Here is a 26,872-nt window from a genome sequence, read left to right on the forward strand (position 1 = left end):
GCCATCTCTTCGGAATTAAATCCTCTACTGATCTTGAGCTTTATTTCAAGGTAAATCTTCGGATTTTTGGTGCTAAAAGCAAGTTTATAGGCTGTTTTAATGAGATTGTGATTTTGGATTGAAATTGATGTTTTCGGGTTTACTATGACGTTTTTGAAGAAACCGAGATATGGGTATTGAGCGTGGGTATGTTTAGCACGTCGGGATTGTGGCGAAACCCCGGAAAATCTGATTTCCGGGGCTGTGCACGTGGTACACGACCGTGTACCACGGGTGCACGAACGTGTACTGATGTACACGAACGTGCACCTAGCGAGGTACACGATCGTGTACTGAAGTACACGAACGTGTACTTCTCATGGTACACGAACGTGTACAATGAGTACACGAACGTGTACCCCTGAGGTGCACGAACGTGTACTCAGTTGCACGATCGTGCACCCGTCAAAATGCACAATGTGCACCCTAACTCGCCCCCACGCGTATACAAACTATAATTGACCTAAGTGTTTGACGTTTAGGGTAATTGGACGTAGAAAGACGGATTTCGGACTTTGAGAATCATTAATCTCGAGATTAGCTCGACGTTTTAGGTAAATTATAAAATGGAGAACGTCAAGGACGTTAAGCGATTCTCAATTATGAGAAATAGTATTCGCTAAGTCGTTTATACGACTAGAGATATTGAATACGTAAATAAGTGTAAAACAAAACTAAATCCTAAAACTTAAAAGTATTATACGTATAAGAATATGAGAATCACGTCTAACTATTAACGATTTATCAGACGTGTCTGCGAGTAGTGAAGTCAGTAGAGGCGGACTAGCAAGAGCGTACTATCAGATCGATCATATCATTTCTTGGATTGCGGTCACTGTGAGTTGCACTTTACTTTCGTGTATTATCGATTAATATTATGTTGATATCATACTATATATATATATACTGTTTATATGCATCGCACTATATATATATATATGAATTGTTGATATGCTACATGTTTTGATTAAGTTTTAATGTACGAGAACCTAGTATACGATCCAACGAAACTAGCTACCTATTGGGTGTCAATAGGCTGCGTGATCACCAGTAATCGAGTCAGTCTAGTGTGTCTGACTATAAGATATGATTTGAGATGCATGCATGGTTTGATTATGAAAACTATGATATGAATGCTATACGAGAGTGAACTCGGTTACAGTGTAACCTGAGCCCCGTATCTAGTAGGTTGGACCTACCAGTGGGTTGGACCCACCTCTTTGGGATTAAGAGATATGTTCTGACTGACGTGGTTGAACGTGAACGCTCCCGGGTCAGACTAATGGAATCAGTATGATTTGAATAATAGTGAGTTACGTTATGTTTCAGGATTATAGTTTCGAAAGGATCGAGTACTTGTTCATATGTATTTTTATATTGATATTGATTTGAAATGCGATGCTATGTTTTTAAAATAATACCGTTAGTAAACTGTGAACTCACTCAGTATTTCCCCAAATACTGACCCCTCACCTTTGATGTCTTTCAGGTGCTTAGCTTGTGGACTTAGCTAGAGACCAATTTTGAAGTCCAGAAGTCAGCTGTATATGTTAGTTTCTGACTTCTGTGAGTGCTGCAGTAGTGGTCCTGTGTCAACAGAATAGTAGCCTAGTCAGCAGTTTATTTTGATTGTATATATCAACTGCTGTATTTGTCTATATGCTTTTTGATAGGCTACGTACGTTGTATGTGATCCACGGCCCCAGATGCCAGTGGGATGTTTGAAACACTAACTGATGTATATAGTACCGCGAGGCCAGTTCGTACAGGGTACGGTAACTAGAGCCCGCGAGGTTTTGAAACAGTTAGTGTACATATTCGGTTATATGTTATATATATGTATATATTTGCTTCCGTTGTTTGTTGTTATTTGTTTATATTATATTTGCGAAAAATAAATTGTGATTTTAGGCTTGCTACGGGTTCCGGAGCTACCACTCCCGTTCCCTAGCGCCGGTTGCGGCTCAATAAATTTTGGGTCGTGACAATGTTGGTATCAGAGCAGTTTGGTCCAGTTACCACTGCAAGTTTGTTTCAATGTTTGTTTGAGAGCAGTTTGGTCCAGTTACCACTGCTAGAGTTGTCTGATTGCTTGTTTGACCGGGAGTATTTGTCAGTAAGTATACCTAGGAACTACTGCAGCAAGAGTTAGACCGTGGTTGTCTGTAATTGTGTTATGTGTGCATTAGTAGTACGTGGCATTACGCGCGCGGATCAGGACTATTAAGTTAGTAAGTGAATAGTATCTGTTTATACAGACGACTAAGGCAATTAAGTATGTGTTGCTTGTGCTAAGATATAGAAGGTGGTTACATGTTTGCAAATTATGATCGATTGAGAGGGTTAAGTATTTGTTATTCGCACTGAGATTGTTAAGTGATTATCTGCTTGCGAATTACGTGCAGTTGGATTAAATGCTAAATGTTTACAGCATTATATAAGCTGACTTTGGAATTGCGTGTGAAATGGGCTCAGATGGTTGCTTACGTTCGAAATTGTTTCTTTTCAGCATGTCTGGGCAAAGCGGAGCTCAGTCGCATGCTGATGAAGAACGGGAGGAAGCGCCTCCTATATTTCAAAACGGGTTTCATAATGAAGTAGGCGAACCATCTGGGGTCCATCAGAATGGATTCCACGCAAATATTAGAGCATCACCAGAGATATATCAAAATGGTTTTATGTCCGTGTCAGAGATAGGTAGTTCTTCTGGAAACAGAGTTAGAGAACATTCGCCGGAGATTGAATACGGCGAAGAAGAGGAACCGGAGGAAGATCCGGAAGAGGATCCTGAAGAAGATCCTGAGGAAGACCCCGAGGAGGATCCTGAGGAGGATCCAGAAGAAGAATTAGAAGAAGAAGCAGAAGAGGAAAATCCTCAGGAAGAAGAGTATGAAGAAGAAGAGTTAGATGAGTTAGACGTTGAGGAATACAGAGGTGACTATTTCTGGTCAAGTGTGCGGAGATACCGCAATTTGAGGGAAGATGCGGACATAGCTAATGGTCAGGCGCAGATAGCCCTAAATCAGGTTAGGAGGCAAATGCGTTCTTTTTCTAGAGGGATGTTAACTGTAGGAGCGTACTCTACTGATTTTCTGCGGATGGCAGAGGGAGTCCCTAATCTGAACGAAGACAATAGGACCATTAATCGTAGATATGTCAGGGGTTTAGGACCTCAGTTTGATGAGCTGTATGAGCACGTGGACGAACATTTCAGCACGCTTACTACAATGGCCCGTAGGATTGAAACAGAGCATGAATGGTCGGGTGATCCGATACGACCTTATTACTTTAGACGTGAGTACCACCCAGATTACGTCAGTACGTCCTCCAGAACTACAACCAACCCTTATTTTGTGCAAAGAGGTGGACGAAACTCAGGTAGAACAGTTAGGGGCCGTCATACAGGCATAGTTATTAGGGAACCTAACGTTCCGCGTCAGGCACCCCCAGGTATTAGCAATTTATATGCTTTAAGTATTGTGTTTATGTGTTTGCATTATTGTGTTTATATAATTGCTGCATTGCATAGTGGAATGTCAGTAATAGGTTTTGCCTTTAGAATAATACCTCGGAAAGCGAGAACCTATAGGAAGCGTTGTAGTTAAACACGCGCCTAATAAAAGAACATATAAGCATAACACACAAAAACAATAATACAATAAACATCACAACACATAATTATCGCAAACGTAATTCCTATATTACGTTTTAGTATTTGAAGAAATAAATGGATTGCTTACAAGAAGTCGATGTGGAACATCGGCACTTGCGTTTGTATCTGACATAGAAGAGAATGTTGCAGAAGTGGATATGATGATTACAGCAATATAGAATTTTGAACTTAATTGAGTTATCGGAGATATGGAGAAAGAAGTGATGTGACAGACGAACAGTCTGTAAATGACAGCAATACAAAAATATGACAGCAGTACAAAAATTTAAAATATACTCAATAAGTATAAAGAAAGCCGTTAATAGTCGCAGAGCGTATAATCTGGAGTAAGACTTACGATTTTATGAAGATTTTAACAGTTTTTATGATTTTTCAAGGTACAATTGTGCTCAGGCATCGCATATGACATTGCATAACCACGATAGGAATGCATAAAAGAATGATTTTCAAAATTTTAGATCATGCATCATAATTTTGTAATGGAAAAAGAAACTGCGATTTTGAGCAACTCCTTAGTGATGAGATATATCATCACTCTGAGCAACAATTGTACTAATGATTTCAAACGATTTATGAAAAATGATTTAAAAGAGCTGGCCAGCCAAAGGATGTTTTGAAATCTTTTGTTTGATGAGTGAACTCAGATGCGAAACTCTGCGACGAATAATAAAAGATTCTTAATAAATAAGAATAAGAGTCGTAAAATAAACCCCAATAACAGAACAAAGCCTTATTAACGATTAATTGCGATAAAACAAACGAGATTAAAGTAAAATTTGAATAAGGAAATATCGTTGGAGAGCATACGCGGTTAAGATGCGATGCACTGGCAATAACTAAGGATACAATATTTATTCTTATGATAGAATAAAAGATGAAATGAGAAACAGTCATGTAGACGAAAGAAACGTAATGTAAACGCAAGAATGCAGGATATGATGATTATCCTTATACTGAGATAAGTAACATAGCGATCGAGAGACACCGGAGGAAAGAAATTGAAAGTATTAAGAACGAGAAGATGATACTATAAATGATGAACATGAAGTGATATTTAAAGGATATAACTTTATCAATATCAGTGTTCGAAGATACAGAAATAGAAAGAGAAAGGATACGAAATGATGAAGCAGACGATTTCGCAAAATGTGAAGGTGATTTTGCAAGATATGAAAGTTAGAAATTTGATAGATCAAGAGAGATAATGATGCTATATGACTGATATTAAGTGAAGTCACTAATATCAGCATTAAAAGTTATAAGATGTGTTAACAGAAAGGAGAAAAGTTAAATTGTAAAATTCTAGTATAAGGAGAAAGGCACACGTATAGGCATACGTGTCAGTAAATGTTAAGAATAAGCGGAAAACACTTCAAGAAGAAGATGAAAAACATAATAAGGACAAACTAAGAAATGATCGTAATTAGTATTGAGATGATACCTTGAAGAATGAGAATAAAATTACGAAGCTATTTGAAAGTAAGAAGAAGAAGTATAAGACGAGAGAGGAAGTTGATTATATAGTAGGAAGGAATGACGATTAAGGAAATAAGTAAGTTATTAAGGATCTACTGAATCCGTTTCGGATGAAAGTTAAAAATGAAGTTAAGCGAAGATTAGTCAAGAAGAAGGATTCTTAAGAAATTTAAATGTTAAAGGAACATATGAGGTCAACGTGAATAAGGAATAGTGACGTAAAGGAAGAACAATTTTGACAGACCAGTCAATAAGAAACTTGAGACGACCTCTAAAGTAGCAATTAGAGGGAAGTGAAAAGGATAAGAATTCGAATAATATTAGTAATCAAGAGCAACTGTATAAGCCATACAATCAAAAGTTACGTGAAATGAAACGTTTAAGATAATGATGAAGGATGAAGGATCACGACCAACGGAGCGACATGAAGTTCACAATAGCTTAAAAAAAAAAAAGCAAAGAAAGGAGAAGTTGAAGAAAGTAAAGGAAGTATCAGGCTTAGTTACGTTAAGAGACGGAGAAGGTGTCAGACATAGTGCAAGTTGAAAAAGATTAGCTAATAAGAAAGGAGATGTCAGATGACAGTAGAGAGAAGTAAGAAACGACGATAACCAGTTAAGGAAGAAAGATGATATCGTCAGATGATAGCAAAGATTAAAAGTCGTAGATTGTGCTTATAAAAGGAAATACTCATAGAAGTACGAATGAAATAAGTACGTCATTAAAGGTGTAATCGATACGTCGTGACTATTCACGTATAAAAGAGACAAGTAGCGACTCGATGACGATTAAGAATGAGACAATAAAGTTGGAAAGTATCAAGTGAGGATTAATCGACGCTAATGATGATCAGGAAGATCACAACCAGTTATACAAGACGTCAGGATTACGATATCGGCGATACGCCTCGAGCCACACTATTTTAGAAAGATGACCAATAAGACAAAGGTAACAGTAAGAAGATTTTCATTTATGCTCCAACAGGAGATTACTATGAGCAAGATAGATAATCGATTAATGATGAGTACGAAGTCACAGCTATACGTGGAGAGCTAAGAGCTGAGTAAGAGAAAGGACATGACTGACGTATAGTAGTGAATAACAAGGAAGGTATAAGAATAATTGTAAGGTCCCAATAAGTTTTATGAAAATTCGAGGACGAATTTTTATAAGGGGGGAAGAATGTAATACCCCAAAATAATTAATTAGCTAATTGGACCACGTGTCCAGTTTTGAGTCGCGGAAGTGGCGATATTGGAAAGTTTTCCGATAAATAAGTTTCAAGTAGGTCGGTTTTGAGAAATTAACTATGAGAAAATTAAGGTTATATTTCAATTCTAAAGTTAGAGTTGGAATTAATAGGGAAAATGTCAAGAAAAGTCTAAAATGAAGTACAGGGACCAAAGTGGTAATTTAGCCACTTTGTGTCGAAAATAGAAATATTGGAATTTGACGGGAAAGTACTAATATCGAGATTTGTATTATTTATCGGATATAAATAATACGTATAAGTCGTAATAAAAGAGTTTATTGATTTAGCTATGGACTAAATCGTAGGAAAGAAAAGTTTGAAAGATAAATTGTAACAAGGAAAGAAAGAAAGGACCAAAACGGACTTTTAGCCATCTAATATAAGGATTATCATTTGAATGAAGGAAGGCATCAGAGAGTGAGGATCCAGAAGCTTCATTTTATATCGATCAACTTCGTTTCTTTACGGTTTCTTCGTTCGACGTCCGATTCAAGCGATTTTCGCGGCCATCTCTTCGGAATTAAATCCTCTACTGATCTTGAGCTTTATTTCAAGGTAAATCTTCGGATTTTTGGTGCTAAAAGCAAGTTTATAGGCTGTTTTAATGAGATTGTGATTTTGGATTGAAATTGATGTTTTCGGGTTTACTATGACGTTTTTGAAGAAACCGAGATATGGGTATTGAGCGTGGGTATGTTTAGCACGTCGGGATTGTGGCGAAACCCCGGAAAATCTGATTTCCGGGGCTGTGCACGTGGTACACGACCGTGTACCACGGGTGCACGAACGTGTACTGATGTACACGAACGTGCACCTAGCGAGGTACACGATCGTGTACTGAAGTACACGAACGTGTACTTCTCATGGTACACGAACGTGTACAATGAGTACACGAACGTGTACCCCTGAGGTGCACGAACGTGTACTCAGTTGCACGATCGTGCACCCGTCAAAATGCACAATGTGCACCCTAACTCGCCCCCACGCGTATACAAACTATAATTGACCTAAGTGTTTGACGTTTAGGGTAATTGGACGTAGAAAGACGGATTTCGGACTTTGAGAATCATTAATCTCGAGATTAGCTCGACGTTTTAGGTAAATTATAAAATGGAGAACGTCAAGGACGTTAAGCGATTCTCAATTATGAGAAATAGTATTCGCTAAGTCGTTTATACGACTAGAGATATTGAATACGTAAATAAGTGTAAAACAAAACTAAATCCTAAAACTTAAAAGTATTATACGTATAAGAATATGAGAATCACGTCTAACTATTAACGATTTATCAGACGTGTCTGCGAGTAGTGAAGTCAGTAGAGGCGGACTAGCAAGAGCGTACTATCAGATCGATCATATCATTTCTTGGATTGCGGTCACTGTGAGTTGCACTTTACTTTCGTGTATTATCGATTAATATTATGTTGATATCATACTATATATATATATATACTGTTTATATGCATCGCACTATATATATATATATGAATTGTTGATATGCTACATGTTTTGATTAAGTTTTAATGTACGAGAACCTAGTATACGATCCAACGAAACTAGCTACCTATTGGGTGTCAATAGGCTGCGTGATCACCAGTAATCGAGTCAGTCTAGTGTGTCTGACTATAAGATATGATTTGAGATGCATGCATGGTTTGATTATGAAAACTATGATATGAATGCTATACGAGAGTGAACTCGGTTACAGTGTAACCTGAGCCCCGTATCTAGTAGGTTGGACCTACCAGTGGGTTGGACCCACCTCTTTGGGATTAAGAGATATGTTCTGACTGACGTGGTTGAACGTGAACGCTCCCGGGTCAGACTAATGGAATCAGTATGATTTGAATAATAGTGAGTTACGTTATGTTTCAGGATTATAGTTTCGAAAGGATCGAGTACTTGTTCATATGTATTTTTATATTGATATTGATTTGAAATGCGATGCTATGTTTTTAAAATAATACCGTTAGTAAACTGTGAACTCACTCAGTATTTCCCCAAATACTGACCCCTCACCTTTGATGTCTTTCAGGTGCTTAGCTTGTGGACTTAGCTAGAGACCAATTTTGAAGTCCAGAAGTCAGCTGTATATGTTAGTTTCTGACTTCTGTGAGTGCTGCAGTAGTGGTCCTGTGTCAACAGAATAGTAGCCTAGTCAGCAGTTTATTTTGATTGTATATATCAACTGCTGTATTTGTCTATATGCTTTTTGATAGGCTACGTACGTTGTATGTGATCCACGGCCCCAGATGCCAGTGGGATGTTTGAAACACTAACTGATGTATATAGTACCGCGAGGCCAGTTCGTACAGGGTACGGTAACTAGAGCCCGCGAGGTTTTGAAACAGTTAGTGTACATATTCGGTTATATGTTATATATATGTATATATTTGCTTCCGTTGTTTGTTGTTATTTGTTTATATTATATTTGCGAAAAATAAATTGTGATTTTAGGCTTGCTACGGGTTCCGGAGCTACCACTCCCGTTCCCTAGCGCCGGTTGCGGCTCAATAAATTTTGGGTCGTGACAACAGACCCCCACGACAATTCCACGATATGCAATTAAAAGTGTGCGACATAATAAAAGATGATACCTTGAAAGAACAAAATGGAGAATAGACCTCAAGATGCAACCGTTGTAGTCTTGAAAAATCTTTCAAAGAGAAGAGCCGTTATTTTTTATTTCTTCGCCTCTGAAAAAAGGCCTGTATTAACTCCAATATTCCATGTTTTCTCCAATTCAACAGAAAAGTCTTCCTCAACCACTTTAGAATGAGCTTGAGCTGAAATGATTCTGTTTCTGTTGAGAATACAGTCTGTATTAAGAGAAGAGGATACTTCAGCTGAATATGAACCTGAGTTCAAGGAGTTAGCCTCACAATCCGCCTTACTCTTTTTTTTCCGCTGCGTAATCCCTGGATGATTCAGTGCAGGATAATCTGAAACCGTTTCAATAATACCAAGAGGGATGGATTCAGGAATAACTTCTCTTGTATCCAACGATGGAGAAACATGAGCAACTATCTCAACTGAAGTTATAATTGCATCGTCTTTCTCATGAGATTTGAAACTAACGGGAGATGGAACATCCACATCTGTCAATGGAGCCTCAAATTCTGCTGATGAAGAATCCACACTGTTATCATCTGAAAAATCCTCTTGATAATCAGTCATCAAAACTGGACTGTCTGTCTCAATTATGAATGCTGTAAAATTAAGATCACCTAAGAGAATAGGAACAGCGCAATCTATTCTCTCAAATCCAGTTGAAATTAAAACATAAGCCGCGTCTAAACGTTCCATAGAATTCACAAACGGAAGAACCGTAACAAACTTCCCCAATCGGTTCCCTACTGATTCGAATAAAGCCTCTGTCCAGGCAGTCAAAGGCACCCCCATAATTTTAATCCAGGCAAACCTTTCCTTTGCCACGAAATTAGGGTTCCAGGGGCCATAGGATACAAAGAAATCCGAACAATCCTGATTCTGAAAAAAGAGCTTGTCCTCAACTGAACCAAAATTAATCATGAAGAAATCCCCACCTAGAAAGGAAGTAGAGGTAAACCTAATACCTTTCTTATGTAGATAATTGCATGCATGGAGAATTTTCTTAACATGAACAACACGTGCAATTACTGAGTTAGCAAAAGAGTGTTGCACCATCATAGAAGGCGTAACTGCGAAAGGATGGAGATTAACCACTTGCACATATGATCTGGTATCCCTAATTGAAGGAATTGAAACACTTTTCTGAGTCGGAACCCTAACAGCAGACTTGACAGTAGCAATTGGTTGAGCTAGGACTGTAGCGGTCTTGAATAGAAACCTGGCTCTGAAAGCCCTAATATTATAGGACCCAATAATGACCGTGTTCATTAAACGTAAAACCTCAGGTAAATGCCTTGAGTCCTGAATTTTCAGAAATCCAAATCTTCTACTAGCTCGATTCAGTCGACGAGCAGTTGTCACCGTACCATAGATCCCATATTTAGCAAAAGCCTTTTAAAGGTCAGAGAATTTCCAATACTGAGGAAAATTCTCGAAATAGACCACTGCCGGAGAAGAGTCTGAAGGTTTAGGACGGGTTAGGTTTGGTAGCTTGCGATCATGGCTGAGAAAGGAAGGAATTTGGCTAGGGTTAGGGTTGATAGAGTGGGAGAGGGACATCGTGGAAATTAGTAGGAACACTTCTTTTCATCTTTTAAAATCTTTAATTTTAATTATTTTTCAATTTGCACTTTCAATTGTAGTTATTTATCCAAATTGGAGTTCAAATATGTTGTTTATATTATTTCATATTACTTGATCAATTTGCATTTCTACAATACTAAAATTTAAAAATGAAGTAATACGAGAGGTTTATTTGAACTTTTTCTCGCTTCAATTTGGACAATTGACTATAATTGAAAGTAAAATTAAAAAAGTGGGTAAAATTGAAGATTTTAAAAGATATAGTCATAAACGAAAACTATTTATAATATGGAATATTTTTGAGAGATTAAATCTAATTTTTATGTATCACCATTCAAAAATTCGATGAATTTTAGCTGATGTGGCGACCGAAGAATCACGTGGCGCGATAAGTCAAATGCCACAGACAATTAATCATAATCTGTACTGATATTTGGAGCATAATTTGTTGATTTGCTTTTTTTTTTCCTTATACATTATACATATAAATATAAAAACATGTGGTTCTAATAAACTAAGTTGTTATATAATTAATTTTTTGAAAAATTATTTAAACTACTGAATTAACCAAAAAAAAAAAAATAGATCGATTAATTCGATTAAACAAAATGTTTGCTCACCCATATTTATACGTATATAAACTCTATAATGTTTTAGAGTGTTGGATCAAATGATAATAATTCGTCTAATAGAAAATGACTAATTGATTGGTATAAACTATAATAGTGTCTTCTTTTTTGAGAGATCATTAGTTTTTATTTAAAAACCATATCAACTATTAATTATTTAACGTAAAATTAATTTATACTATGTGGAATTGAACCAGTTAAGAGTTGATAAGATAGGATGGATGGGTACGCAATATGATAAAAGTATGTGAAGGGTGAATTTAAAGATAAAATTGAATGGAGCACAGCAAATAGTAGCTACCACAGCACCAATAATCTGAGTTGTGTTTGGCATTATATATTAAAAATCACAATATAATGGACAAACATTAATAGACAAGAAACATCAGCATCTGCATGTCCCAAACATGGCTTTATTTCCAGTTAATTAGGGTTTAACATGCTCTGTTTCTTCATTTTTATGCTATTGCTTTGCTGTTCTTTCTTGGCGTAAAAGTCCATTAACATTTATAAACCCTTCCTTTCAAATGTTCTCCTACCATTTTATTTTAATTTTCTAGTTTCTTAATGTTAAGAAAATAATTTTATGTATATTTATTTTGTATAGTATAAATATTTTAATAGCGAAAAATAAAATAAAAGAACAGCTTAATTCAAAAGTACATAAAAAAAACACATTCTAAAAGTATAAAATGAAAATTTCAATCAAATAACAAGGGTAGATGTATTTTTCATTGTAAATCAAGAAATCCAACTACTAAATACACAGGATCAACCATAGCATTGACGGAAGAAGGGGGAGGCATGGGAGTGTCATAGCTCCCTTCAATTTTTTTAAAATTATTAAAATTAGTACCAATTTTTTAATATTTTATAATTTAACCTCCTCTAATTTTTAAAATTATCTATTTCATATATTATATATTGCAATTTAATCCTTCTTATATTGAAATCCTACCTCCATCACTGAACCATAGGAGTAATTGTTTATTTTGTTCATCAAATGTAAGAGTAATTATGTAATGATATTGACTTGACAAATTAAATCTTGGATCAATAACCCTAAAACGCCAGGACTAATTACATGTATAGACGAATTTTTTTTTACTTAACTTATGTGCCTTTCACTCTATCTGCTGTTAAATTTCGATTCAGATTTGAAAAATACTGGTATTAGTTAATTTTTTTTTATTTTTATTAACAGCTAGGTGTGAATTAGTATAGTAACAAAATTATAAAAGTTGAGACATATTGTTCAAGAAAATAAAAAAATAAGTAGTAGTAATTGAAAAGCTAGGCCAAGTACGATAGTGTCTTAGAAATTGAACCTCATAATTTGTCCCCCACGAATTTATTATCTTCTAATATTTGCTGAATTAAAATAAATTATTAGTACAAAGTATCCCATAATTTATGCGATTTTTCCTTTGAACCGAAGACAAGTATCATCTTTTCTGCTATACAATATCCAGCTTATATATTAGGAATAATCCATTTTCAGATCCTTAAACTATACCTGTTTTATTCATCCGGTCCTTAAACTTTCTTGTCCTTATTTGGTCCTTCAATTTAAAAATGTGGCATCCCGCATTTTTTCTAAAAGTTTGTGTTGTGTAGCTTATTGCCTCTGACTGTTGGAAATCTAAGTGGCAAACAAAATTTGGTCACGAGCTGTTAAAGTAAAAACGCAACAAAGACAAAAAGTTAAAATTTAATATGCAAATAATTTCAAATAGAGGTGACAAAATGTTACTTAGTTGGCACATGCAGTATCTATTCCGTTTAACATAGACTTTTTTTTTTATCAAAGATGGGAACCGACTCTTTCGAGTCTCATTTGTTAGTTGTTAGTAATTACCAAGGCGTGGTTCGAACCCACAACCTCTTAATGCACTTAGAGGTGCCTTAGCCATTCAAGTTAGGCCCTCATTGGCGTTTAACATAGACTTTGAAACAGATGGAAAATGGCAATGAGCTACACAATGCTTAATTTATAAAGGATGAGATGCGAGATGAAATATTTTAAATGATATGTTTAAATCGCTAGTAACGTTGAAAATTGGAATTTTATATACAAATATTCCAACATTTTTTTTTCCATAGATTTTTTTTCTAATCATTGAGTAAGATTCAAACCTGTAATCTCAAAATAGAAATTACAAGATTCTATTATTGAACAATTAAACTATTATTTTTGAGCTACCACTACATGCTATCTTCTGTTACAAAATATTCATAATGATTATAACTTTATTGAAATGAATGTATGACAAATCGCCACCTTTTCAATAGTAATTTACCAATTTAAAAAAGAAAACGTAAACTGTAGAATCTAAAAATTTAATAATGTATTGAAAATTGAAAAAAAAATTATCAACATCTTGACATGAGAAAATAATACGAATATCAACAAAGTAAATTTCTTGAAGTAGTAGTAATGATAAAAAAATTTAACTTATCCAAAGATTTCTGTACTTTATTTTTTCTTTATTTCATCTCTCGATGTCTTATTTCTTTACTTGGTGTATACTTTTAAAAATTCATTTAATATTTTTATTTATTTTTTTATTTTGTCCATATATTTTTAAAAACAGTTTTACTTGATTATTCACACTTCCGCAATTTTATTAATAAAGAGACTTTATTTATATGTTGACTAGCCCCATGTGTTCGACAGAATGCACCAATGGATCAGTTTCATCCGTATCATGAAACTAGTTTGATCCTTAACATTTTTTATACGTATCATATCGTATAAATTATATAATAAATATGTCGTGTTTAAATTTTAATTATTTTATCAGGTTATGTTTATATTTAAACTAAGAGACGACCCTTCCATTTTTTTGGGCCTTTCATTTGATTGTGGGTACAAACTACAAAGCCATAAAATTGGCAAAGCAGGGTTGAATCTCAAATTGGGCTAAAGGGGGCATACGAATGAAACTGATCCATTGGGGCATTCTGTCGAACACCTAGCAAGCACAGAATAGTAAGACCTTAAACCCTGCTGTTAAACCTTAACTGAACCAGAAACCCCACGACCATGGGGAAGAAAAAGAAAGCTCCGTCTAAGCTAACCAGTGAACCTCCGAAGCCTAACTCAGTTCCTCCTCAAGACCAAAAGTATGCGATTTCTTTCTTGATTTCGCTCATTAAATTTTACTTTAAATTTTTTTACATTAATGTGTTCTTTGATCGTGCAGTTGCTATGAAGGAGACAATCTTGCTCGTTTGCTAAAACTAATTCAAGGGTAGTCTTCGCAAACTCTTTTAGTTCGACTTAAGCGGCAATTTCCCCCCTCAACTTACAAGTAATTGTCCATATTTTAACTTCAGGGTCAATTTAGTAATAAACTTGATTTTTTTTTTATCGATTGGCCCCATTTTAGTATAAAATCATTATCGGAAGTGAGCAACACGCCCCAAATCAGATGTGAAATGGGATAAATTGATAAAACAAAGCCAAGTTTAGGACTAAATTGACCATAAAATTAGATTCTGTACTGATTGACCACCATTTGAAAGTTGAGGGGGAAAATTGCCACCTATGTCCTTTTAGTTTCTTTTCTGAATTTGATATTAAAATTTGTTTTGCTCCTTAACAGTGGTGTAGAGTCTGCAAAACTTAAAGATCAGAATGCATTGCCTGAGAAATTTTGGTTCAAGGTAGTTTCTTTACGGAATTTTAATTCTGATCTTTGACTTTGTTTCTGATTTTTTTCTTTCATGTGATAAAGCAACAATTTGCCATCGGGGCGAATGAGGTGACTCGAGTTCTTGAAAGAATGATGCCTGTTCAGAAGCTAAATCATCCTCACCGGCCTCCGATTCAGCTTCAGGTTGGTTACTACTTGCTTAATTTTTGAGTGTTGTATATGATGTTATGGAATTAATGTTTCATGTGGGGAATTTAGGCGATATTGATAGCTTCTGATAGCAACCCGAAATATATTAAAAAGCATCTGCTAAGCTTGGCTTTGTCGAGAAAAGTACCTGTGATCTTAGTCAAAGATAGCAAACGAGGATCCGTGAGGCTAGGTGAACTTGTTCGACTTAAAACAGCACTTGCTCTCGGAATAAAAGTAAGAATGATAAATTTGATATTGCCGTAGAAGTTGGGAAGTTGCTTGATACTAATTGAAATGTCTCGCTTCGTGTAGGCTAAAGGAAATTCGATAAATCACATTGTTGAGAAAATTCTCAGCGGTGGTAATGATATGAACATTGAAACAGAGTGCTTTAATACCACAAAGGATCTTTCCACCGCACCGAGCAGGTGAGAATAGTTATGAGCTTTTAGGAGTCCAGGACTTCCATTTTCAGTACGTGTAAGCATTGCCTCTGTAATAGTCATCTGTTTATAGTTAATTCAATACAACGGTATTCATTCTGAAATTAGCCGTCTTCCACGTTCAAAACCGTAGTGTTCAATGCGTACTAAGCAGAGAGACATCGCAACATGTTTCTAATCACTTCTTATTATGACCGAGGGAAAAAAATATGAAGCCCTACGTTAATGTTACAATTTCTACATCTTTTCTGATTTCAATGGTGTGGTTCTATAGTACAAATGAACAGAATAATGCTTTTCTCTTTACTTGGTATTATACAACATGTGATTGCTATTCACTAATACCAGAAAATAAGAAGACTTTTCTGGATTTCAACCCTTTTGAAAAAAAATTCTAGCTCGTACTTGAAGGTGTCAAGCGCTTGCCTGAGGGCTTGCAGCCGATGAAGAGGACTCTGCGGCACCAACAGGATCAACATCCTTACTGCCACCTCTACCGTTTGTGACAAGCTTGGCTGATTTCTTTTTTTGATTTTTTTCCTCATCAGGCTTTACTAGCACAGGTTTGAACTGCCAAACATAAACCAATACAAAACTTAGACACAGTGTAAGAAACAATAAAAGAATGATATATGTGTGATGGCATAATTTTCAAAATTTGTTATTGTATAAACCTGATAAATGGAGTATATAACATTTCTTCTGATCTGAGCCATCATCTCCAAGAAGAGATTATAGCCTTCTAGCTTATACTCAATAAGCGGATCACGCTGTGCATACCCACGCAAGCCTACGGCTTGCTGAACAAACTTGATTGCTTGCAAATGCTCCTTCCACAGGCGATCAATATTGCTTAAGATCAAGAATCTCTCAGCTTCCATCATCAAGCCTGGTGCTTCTTTTTCCACAATTTCCTAAAACACAGTCCAGAATAAGGGAGGGAAATTAGTACCTTTTAGACACATTGGAATAGCACTAAATTATGGTACAATGCCACCATTTTTACACCCATAATTGACATGTTATTTGACAAAAAGCTAGTGAACAAACCCACTTAGTCCAATTTACGCAGATTCAATTAAATAGTAGAAACAGGATTTACAACCATGACTGTACGAATATCACATCTGTAGTTTCAGTATTATCTAGTTCTAAAAAGGTTTTGGACTGTCAGAGATGGAATAGATCCAGACACCATACAAGTTTAACCAAGATGGAACAGAATGTGACATTTTATGCGGCAGGATGCTCTAATTACAATACGATTCTTGTCACAGTTAAAAAAAATGCAACAAGGTGTGAGTGAACTGACATAAATCCACAATAAACACAAAACTCTCAAACAAAAACAACTGATATACAAACCCTTTTCTGCATATAAGCTTCACGGCCTCGAAGACGAAGGTAATCCTGCAATTCCTCGTAACTTGAACAGTTACTTCTAAGCAGATCAGGAGTTAAATCGTTCAACAGGTAGCAGTATCTAGAATACCAATAATACATGTCAGTAAATTATACAAAGGGCGAGTTAAACAAGAAGGTTTACCATAAAACGGTCATGCTACTACAGAAACACCAGTTTTCAAACAAACAGAATTCATGTTTCAGCAATCATCCATTATTAAGCAAAAAGAATTCTTACTGTTGAACTTTTGCAATGAGCTTTTCAAAATCCCAACTTTCCTTTGGAGCATCAGAACCAATATTTGCCTGCTCATAACTCATAAAGTCAAATATATTCGACCACACACGTTGATATAGTACCAGGCATGAATAAAAGATTACATAATCAAAATTAGGCAAGAAACTTCTTAAACAGGTTACCTCTACGATATCTTCCATTGTCAATTCAGCATATTCAATAATAAGAGATTGGAGATCGTCTGATTTAAGAGCTCGTCTCCTCTCAGTATAAACACGATCTCTTTGGCTATTCAGGACTTCATCATACTCAAAAAGTTGCTTCCGGATGTCAAAAAAGTAGTTTTCCACTTTCCTCTGAGCTTCATCTAAGGCTTTTGTCAACATCTGGGACTCAATCGGCAAGTCTTCCACTCGAAAAGCTCTCATCAAGCCCTTTGAGTAGCAATATTAAAAATATTAATATTTTGAAGGGTTTATCCGGTGCACAATGTGCACCCTAGCTAGTTGGGGGATTGGCGGAAAGGTGGGAAATAATATTATATACTAAAATATTGATATAAAAAGCATAATCTACAGTTAATTTAGCAACTTAAGAACAGCTTTAGGCCTAACCTGGATTCTGTCACCACCAAAGATTCTAAAAATGTTATCTTCAAGACTTAGGAAAAAGCGGGAACTTCCCGGATCCCCTTGACGACCACTTCTACCACGAAGCTGCATGGACACAATGTACAAGTTTTGCTTCAGTGAATTTAAAAATATATTAACAAGTGCAAAAAGTTCATTATGAGGGAGATAAGAGTATAGGGAAGAAAGAGGAATATTCACTTCCTGTGAATTATTCAAGCAGAGATTGAGTTCCATGTTCATTTAATTGTTTTTGCAACTTAGTACAGTAATTTGCATAGTCAACCTGATTGTCGATTCGGCGTGATTCATGTCTTTCTGTCCCCACCACATGTAGTCCACCGGCTGACACAACCTGCAGGGATGTGGATAAAACTTGAGTTATAGTGATAGTAATATGTAATATCAGGAAAAATACCATGCACAAAACAAAGCTAACCTTCTTCCTTTCTTCCTCGGTGTATATCTTATATTCTGTAACAATTTGTAGAAAGGCATTCCGCAGCTTAGCTATGACTTCATCTTGAGCAGGGCCCTATAAAAAAGAATAGTCGATACCCGTAAGCTAACAAAGATTTTTTCTTTAATCATTCAGATTCCTAAAAACAATCCTACTCCCCATGTTTGTACCTTTTCACAACAGTAAGATAGACGCTCCTCTGCTTCAAGTTCAGTCAATGATCTCTGGCCCCAAGATTTTACAGCCAACTGTACAGCTTCCTCAGCCAACTTAGTCATCTCATTACTCAAATTGCATGGAAACAACTTTTCATTGACCTGAAATGTACGAAAAATGTCAGGATCAGAACATGATGTAGACCTAAAACAAAAATTTAGTGTTTTCTTTAAAATATAGCCAGTTGACATATGATCAAACCTTCCACGTCTTCATTGAAGGAGATTTCTTTACTGATACAAAAATACCTTCTGCTGGCTTAACAATCCTGCAAGGTTAATGAAATGATGAAGTTCCTCTAAAATAACAAGGACATGGTAAGCACATAATTTCAAATAAAAACTCTTTCAGATTGTAGTGAACTGACTTCTAGAACACATGTAAAAATAGTGCCAGATTTGAACAATATGCCTTGGTTGTCTGTTTACTAGATTTCTAATGCAATTCAATAAAAAAAACACTATCCGTAACTTAAACCATAATATCTAAGGTGGGGATGACTTCGTCCCTTCCAATGCAGGTGAATTTTGATAAAAGTATCAAATCTGTTTGTACTCCACATGATAGATATACAACTTCCGGATGATAATAGATTCAGTTAAATCTCTATTTTGAAAGCTTTCTGTAAAGAGTACCAAATTAGTGTCTCCCCGAATCATCTTACAGTTATAGAACAAATAACATAATAGACTAGAAAAATGGACCTCTGAATCTCGATAGCTTAATCACTTTTGCTAATGTCAAAATCAAAAAATAAGTTAATTACTGGGTTGGGCAGCTGGAATGCTGAAATGCATGAGTTGAAGAGTACAAGTAGAACAACATTTTGGAGTTCAAAGATACCTTGGCATTAGCATCTCACGTAGCTTCAGCCTTGCCATAAATTCTGCATTTCCACCAAGAATAATATCTGTTCCTCGACCTGCCATATTTGTAGCAATTGTAACTGCCCCAAAACGACCACTCTGTGTTACAATCTCAGCTTCTCTCTCCACATTCTCTGGTTTTGCATTGAGAACCTTCAAGAAATATATTTATTAATTTTCTTGCAACTGGAGTTGGCTAATATATCACAGTTTATTTTGTTGATGGTGGTTGTGTAATGTTCAGTTATCTTCAGTTCCACAACTTCAATTTCCAAAAAATCAAGGACTGACCTCATGAGGAATACCAGCTTCTCGCAACTGTGCCGACAGTGCATCGCTCTGTTCAACACTTGTTGTGCCAACAAGCACTGGTCGACCTGTTTTATTCATTCGAGAAATTTCTACCACAACAGCCCGCCATTTTCCTGTAGTTGCCCTGAAAACTACATCTGAATCATCCTGAGAAGAAATTCATAAGATAAGAAGCTGACTGGAAATTAAAACGACATAAATAAGCTCTAAATTTATTAAAGCTTAACAGGTCTGGAGATATACAGAGTTTTAGCAAAGAAAAAACAAAGAACGGAAAAGATAGTGTCACCCTTACAAATTTTAGATAAATTCTATTTCAAACTATTAGGCAAAAGAAATTGACCTGGTTATCTTCTATTTAGAGTTATCACATTTCTGCCAAGAATAGTTAATGTTATTCTAGATGCATTAAAATTACTGTACAGACCAAACCTTTCTTATCATGGGCTTGTTCGTAGGAACAATTGTAACTTTAAGTTTGTAAATACTCTCAAATTCTGTGCTTTCAGTTGCTGCAGTGCCAGTCATTCCACAAAGTTTTGGGAACTGTAGATATAATAAATATTACAAACTTAAAATTCTGATTTCCTGAATTGCATAATGTATTCAGGAAAAAAAGAGAGAATGCTCCAACCTGGAGAAAGAAGTTTTGGTAGCTAATCGACGCCAGGGTTACTGTTTCATTTTGAATGGGCAAACCTTCTTTTGCTTCAACTGCTTGGTGAAGTCCATCACTCCATCTCCTCCCCTGACACAAGATGAAATGTGAAATTCATAGTGCCTTCAGCTATTAAGCAGCAATGACTAGTTACACCTTTTCTTCAAAAGAAATTATAAAAGTAGATCCTCAACTGATTTTTGTATAAGACGATTTTGATAAGTAGCAAGAATAAATATAACTTCATGACAAAGAGAAGAAGTGACACCTGCATAACTCGGCCAGTAAACTCATCCACAATTAGAACTTCCTTGCCACGTATGATATAGTTTACATCTTTAAGAAATAGCTCTTTTGCTTTTATTGCATTTAGAACAAATGATGCCCACTGTTCTCGCGGATCATACAAGTCCTTTACATTCAAAATTTCTTCAGCATCCTCATAACCCTGTTCTGAGAGCAAAACTGTTTTCTGCTTCTCATCTACCTGCATGGACAGCATCGTTAAGAACAATTTTTATAAAAAAGTTTCTTTATTTCCACTATCTGGATCTTCTTACCATGTCTGCTGTTTATATTACAGCTATAAAGTAAAGTTTCCATGTGAAGAAAGAGAAAGCTTGTATCATATGCCTAGGCAATGTGACTCAACCCCAAGACTGGAAAATAAGATCAGAATTTGCATCTCCTCATTACTAAATGATTCTACATCCTAACAATTCATTTTGTGCATATTCATGCCAGTCAGGCATCCAAGATAAAGCCTAAATGAGCATGCTTCTAGGTCTTTAGACATTTCAGGTGTCCTAGAGCCACCATTGCATATCTAACAACAATACCGCTCCTTAAAAAATAAGATTTTGTGTTATCCTCATAAAAGAGGTTCTAATGCAATCTATAATCAGAGCAACTTAAGAACCTTTTCCAAATGTTCAACATTAGTAAAGAAAAATCCTAATACCAATTTTCAGAACAATGACCCTATTTTATTCTGTGTCTCGGACCAAGAAAAAAATAATTACAATAGCAAGCAACTAAAGAAGAAGTCACTCTATATATACAATAAAACTTTAAAAGCTGGGGATTCACTTAGCAAATGTAGTCCAATTGTGTTTCACTATTTTCAATAAATTGATTTCAGTAAAGATATACTATCAGTGGTTTTCTTACAGTGTAATGTACTTCTCTTTCAAAGGCTGATGCTATTTTTGCAGCCTTATAATATCGATCACTTGGTTTCTCTGCAGGTCCAGATATGATGAGAGGAGTTCTTGCTTCATCAATAAGAATAGAATCAACTTCATCAATTACACAGTAATTAAATCCTCTCAAGACTAGCTCCTCAACACTCTGTACAAGCAAGAAAACACGGTTAGTCATGACTATTTATAATACCTTTGATGCATATATAAAAACAGTAGCAGTCAATGGTATTGGATAACTTAGTACATAAAGCAAGAATTACTTTCCGTGGCTAGATTATCCCTCAAGTAATCAAAACCAAGTTCACTGTTGGTAACATATGTGATGTCACACAGATAATTCTCTCTTCTTTGTTCACTTGTCATGTTCTCTGGCAAGAAAAAGCAGCAGTTAGATTATTATGCTGCCTAAGTACAATCACAACTTAAGCCGCAGAAGTAATAGACAAGACAAGAAAACAAGGCAAAACACATATATACAAACACAAAACAAAAAACCTGCGGAATAAGCAATAACAGTATGCAAAATGCATTTGAAAAGTAAGGGACATACATACGTTGAATAAGGCCAACCTTCAAACCAAGGAATCGGGGAACTTGACCAACCCATTCACAATCTCTTCGTGCCAAATAATCATTAACAGTTACAACATGAACTCCTTTCCCAGTTAACGCATTCAAATAAGCTGGCAAAATAGCAACAAGTGTCTTCCCTTCTCCCGTCTTCATTTCAGCAATTTCACCCTTATGAAGAACCATTCCACCTATGATTTAACAATTCCAAATTTCAACATAAACTTTTTAGAACTGATAAATGGATACATAATAAGAATTTACCGATGAGTTGCACATCAAATGGACGAAGTCCTAAAACTCTCTTGGAACCCTCTCTTACAACAGCAAATGCTTCCTGTAACACATGTGTAATAAGCTCGAAACTTAACATCACCATTCACATTGAAAATAAGCAAAGTTTAAAACTTCATGAGAAAGCAAAACTGACGAAACTTACGGGTAAAAGAGAATCCAAAGATTCACCATTCTGGGCACGTTCCTTTAAAGCAGAAGTTTTATCTCTGAGTTGAGAATCAGACAATGAAGACATTTCAGATTCTAATTTATTAATACTATTTACAGTTGGAGTATACTGTTGCCTTGTGGATTCTCCTGTATCAGTCCCCTTAAAAATCCCACCTAATAGACCACCTAGTGAAGCTACTGCACACATCCTCCGCTTTCTAATTCTGTCACTCCCCACTTTTAATGGTGTTTTAGCAGCACCAGAAGTGAACACTTGAGGTAATTTTGTACCCAAAAATGGCGACAAGAGATGGGTTTTGGTGACATGGTAATAATTTTGGTTGCTGAGGAGAGATTTTGTAGGGAAGCGGTTTACTAGAGATGAGTCGCACAATGGTGCTGCTGCCATTTTATTTTAGCTAAAAAATTATGAGAGTGTTGGATTTGCGAGTGATGAGTTCGGGATTGGTTGCATAATATATGGGTTTGAAGCAGAGGAAGTGTTTGTGTTCTGTCTGGTTTTGTTTGAAGATCACTGCTGGAGAGAGACAGAGGGGAAGGGGATAAGGTAAGCCACTATTATTTGATTTTCTGCAGAAAATCTAATCGTATTTATAAGGTAATTTTAAATTTAAAGTCTTTTATAATTTTAAAAATCAAATGATACAAAATCCTCCACTTTTATTTATTTCCGCTACTGCTGTAGTTTTTCCGTTTAATTTTAGTGTTAGTCAACGAGTTAACTAGAAAAAAAAAACTGAACTTGATTTTTAAATTTACTAGTTTTTTTTTGCCACGTGCTACGCACGTTAACAATATCTATATGACCCGTTATTTAATATTATAATTGTATATTTCTTTAATAATATATTATTATTTAAATTATATTAGACTTGTATTTTTTTATTTGTTTTGTTTAATTATTTTATAAAATTTTAATTCTTTTATTGGAAATGTTAAAAAGTTATAATTAAGCAATCGATTTAATTTTTGATATTGTCGTTATTAAAAAATGATAATATGATTGAAACAAATTTATATTATTTTTCATTGTAAATAAATAATAAATATAAAAAATATCAAAGTTTTAATTAAAAAATGATAATATGATTGAACAAATTTATATTATTTTTCATTGTAAATAACTAATAAATATTAAAAATATCAAAATTTTAACACAAATATTGTAATATGATTATTTAATATTAATGAAACTCGTCATATTCTTTTATATATAGGCTGTCACGACCCAAATTATTGAGCCGAGACAGGCGCTAGGGAATGGGAGTGGTAGCTCCGAAACCCGTAGCAAGCCTAAAACCACTATTAATTTTTCGCAATTGAAAACATATTATTATATATAAAACGTTTTCAGAAAACTCTTTTAAATAATATAATTGTAGATATTAAAATATCATATTAAAGTTTACATTTAAAACTAATTATTTGAAATCCAATTGTCTATCTAATACTGACATCTACTGACTACTGCAGCTTTAGGAACCCAAACTTGTGCAAGTCTAATGACTTCTGGCACAGTGGAGATGGTTTGTCTGATCCGACTCTGCTTACCTGCAAACATCAGAGTGAGGGGTCAGTATTTGGGAAAATACTGAGTGAGTTTGCAAGTTACTTATAGTATTATCAAAATATAGCGTCACACGCTTATTACATATATAAATTCCATACATAATATAAGCACACAGTAAACGCTCCTAATTAACAGACTCTATCAAAACTCTAATCCTTGCTTCGCTAAACTTATATAATCGAATCAACTTGATCCAAATGGTCCAACCCGGGAGTGTTCACACTCGACCACGTCAGTCGCAACCAATCTCTTAATCCCAAAGTGTGAGTCCAACTCTCTGGTACATTCAACCCACTAGATACGGGGCTCAGGTTACTTAACCGAGTTCGCTCTCGTGGGGCTCAGGTTAATTTAACCGAGTTCACTCTCGTATCACATTCTTATCGTATGCGCATTTCGTAGTCTCATAGACAATCTAGACACGCTAGACTGACTCAAATACTGGTGATCACACAGCCTATTGACACCCAATAGGTAGTTGATTTCTTCGGATTGCATGCTAGATACTCATATTCAAACAATGAATATAATGGCATTCATAATCATATTCATCAAACATACCATCTTATATAAGCAAATCATATAAATGCGACGTATTGATAATCATATTTATAATATATGAAAATAACTTTAATAATAATACGCGAAAGTAAATTGCCACTCACAGTGACCGCTATCCAAAACTGCATTATTATAATCCCGCAAGCGTAAGCTCCATGCGTCGTTCTATCCCTTAGCTATTCTGGCTCGTCGATCTGGTATTTCACCGATATGCCAGTTACTTATTCGGGTAACCTATACGTTAAATTCATAAACGTAGGCTTAGTATTCAAACTCCTAAGTTATAAACTTAGGTTAACCTAATCGTACTTCAAATACGATTCTTGACTTTGATAATCTCTTAATCACACTTTTCTTTTAAACGTCCTAGTTTACGTTTTGATATTCAATCGAATCACGATTGATTACACGACTTGAAATTGTTTGAAATCGAGTTTCCGCGTCGCGTCAGGGCCCAGAAAGCCCAAATCAGGAATTCTTACTCGGCGAAGGACTGCACGTTCGTGCAGCAGTGTACTGCACGTTCGTGCAGTACGCTGCACGTTCGTGTGCTCCACGCTCGTGTAGTGTCCTACACGAACGTGTGCTACACGTTCGTGCAGTCTGCTACACGAACGTGTACTGCACGTTCGTGCAGTCTGCTACACGAACGTGTACTGCACGTTCGTGCAGCAAACGGCTGCCGATGTGCAGCTCCGGGGTTCATTCCCCGGGCCAATTCCGACGTGCTTAAACGTCCAAAATCGATTCTAGCACGATTTCCATTAATAACCATCTCAAATATCATCAAAAACGCCAATAGAAACGCGATTACGATTCGTTTGATTCGTTAAAACGAAATAACCCTTATTTATCAATTCTCATAATAAAAACGTCAAGCTTACCTCGATTTGAAGCTTAGCGATAATAGAGAATCGGATTCTGAACGAATCGATATAAAGAACTTGCGATTTGAGCGAGAAACGGCGAAACGGCGGCGGAACGAATTGATCGCCAAAACCTTTCTTCTTCTCTCTGTTTCATTCTTCTGATTCTCTTCTTCTTTCCTTACTCTTAAGGAAAGGTTATATATGTATGGCTAATTAACATTTTGATCCTTCATTTCTCTAACTTAAACCATTTCTCTTTTAAACTTTCTAATTTAACCAAATGGTTAAATTATTCTTTTAACTCGATTGCTTACGTATTATTTATTTTCATATAAATAATACTAACTCAATGTTATTACTTTCCGTCAAAATCTTTTAATTACTATTCTCGAGGCTTAATTGGCTAATTTACACTTTCGCCCTTAAACTTCTCAAAAGTGACAATTTAGCCCAAAACGCATCCGCGTCCAAATTTTAAAAGGTCTCCGATTGACTCGAAACTTTTACCACATATACTATAAAATATTTCGCGGGCTTTGGCGAAATAATATCCCTTCGGGTCTTATATGGTTAAATCACCATTTTAGTCCCTGTACTTTATTTTGCGACTTTCTTAATATTTTTCTTTTCCAATTCTAGTTCCAACTCTAGAACTGAAATATAATATTAAATCTTTCGCAATAATCCTTTCGAGTCCGTCCTGCTAAAATTTAATATTTATCCTAATCTCTCGGAAATCTTTCTGATATCGCCACTCTAGCGACTTAACACTGGACACGTGGTCCAATTAACTATTTAAATATTTTGGGGTATTACATTCTTCCCCCCTTATAAAAATTCGTCCTCGAATTTTCATATAACTCCTTGACTTAACTTAAACCCTTAACTTTTTGAACTTCATTCATCCCTCCATTTCTGTACTCCTTACAGATTAATGTTAATCGTCATTGACGATCTTTCATATCGTCTCCGTTTTTCATAGTGTTTTTAGCCATTTTCTTATGTACTATAACTTCTTACCTTTGTTTGCTTCTCTTAATTTTACAACACAATTCATGTGTTTGACATTTGTTACTATAAACTCTTATAGTCGTAATTGAACTTTCAGTCCCTTATTGATGTTCAATGATAGCTTGTCTTAATAATATCTTGTCCATTCTCCTTAATGGTTACACCATACTCGTCTTACGGTATTTATTGGTATGTGGAATCGTTATTCCAATCCTTGTACCTCTGGTGCAATGACATTACTATAAATGTCAGACCTTTCTTGATATCGTATTTCTAAT

At 35.5% G+C, this 26,872-nt stretch overlaps 2 protein-coding genes across 2 annotated transcripts; one reads left to right on the forward strand and one right to left on the reverse strand.

Annotated features, from left to right (window-relative positions):
- Positions 1-14,128: 14,128 nt before the first annotated feature.
- On the forward strand, positions 14,129-16,423 carry LOC126686376 (uncharacterized). The gene is made up of 6 exons (XM_050380414.2): positions 14,129-14,389; positions 14,470-14,517; positions 14,872-14,932; positions 15,004-15,105; positions 15,181-15,348; positions 15,427-16,423. The coding sequence occupies exons 1-6, from the start codon at positions 14,310-14,312 to the stop codon at positions 15,544-15,546; spliced, it is 579 nt and encodes a 192-aa protein (XP_050236371.1). The 5' UTR covers positions 14,129-14,309; the 3' UTR covers positions 15,547-16,423.
- Positions 15,727-23,149, reverse strand: LOC126686375 (protein translocase subunit SecA, chloroplastic). Its single transcript, XM_050380412.2, has 20 exons — positions 22,555-23,149; positions 22,380-22,452; positions 22,100-22,306; positions 21,810-21,913; positions 21,511-21,690; positions 20,609-20,827; positions 20,317-20,430; positions 20,115-20,228; positions 19,662-19,829; positions 19,348-19,523; positions 18,706-18,772; positions 18,459-18,605; positions 18,268-18,363; positions 18,115-18,183; positions 17,814-17,915; positions 17,382-17,633; positions 17,200-17,267; positions 16,923-17,040; positions 16,232-16,471; positions 15,727-16,127 (listed from the first exon to the last, which is right to left on the reverse strand). The coding sequence occupies exons 1-20, from the start codon at positions 22,969-22,971 to the stop codon at positions 15,972-15,974; spliced, it is 3,087 nt and encodes a 1,028-aa protein (XP_050236369.1). The 5' UTR covers positions 22,972-23,149; the 3' UTR covers positions 15,727-15,971.
- Positions 23,150-26,872: the final 3,723 nt, after the last annotated feature.

Source organism: Mercurialis annua, linkage group LG6 (genome assembly GCF_937616625.2).
Source record: "Mercurialis annua linkage group LG6, ddMerAnnu1.2, whole genome shotgun sequence".
Taxonomy (NCBI): domain Eukaryota; kingdom Viridiplantae; phylum Streptophyta; class Magnoliopsida; order Malpighiales; family Euphorbiaceae; genus Mercurialis; species Mercurialis annua.

What these genes read in the sequence shown, in the direction of transcription:
- LOC126686376 (XM_050380414.2), top strand. Translation starts at nt 14,310, where the DNA reads ATGGGGAAGAAAAAGAAAGCTCCGTCTAAGCTAACCAGTGAACCTCCG. An exon ending in GTTCCTCCTCAAGACCAAAA is followed by an intron (nt 14,390 to 14,469) that starts GTATGCGATTTC and finishes TTGATCGTGCAG; the next exon opens with TTGCTATGAAGGAGACAATC. An exon ending in GGCCTCCGATTCAGCTTCAG is followed by an intron (nt 15,106 to 15,180) that starts GTTGGTTACTAC and finishes TGGGGAATTTAG; the next exon opens with GCGATATTGATAGCTTCTGA.
- LOC126686375 (XM_050380412.2), bottom strand. Translation starts at nt 22,971, where the DNA reads ATGGCAGCAGCACCATTGTGCGACTCATCTCTAGTAAACCGCTTCCCT. An exon ending in TATCTTACTGTTGTGAAAAG is followed by an intron (nt 18,364 to 18,458) that starts GTACAAACATGG and finishes TCTTTTTTATAG; the next exon opens with GGCCCTGCTCAAGATGAAGT. An exon ending in AAGCTTATATGCAGAAAAGG is followed by an intron (nt 16,472 to 16,922) that starts GTTTGTATATCA and finishes ACTGTGTTTTAG; the next exon opens with GAAATTGTGGAAAAAGAAGC.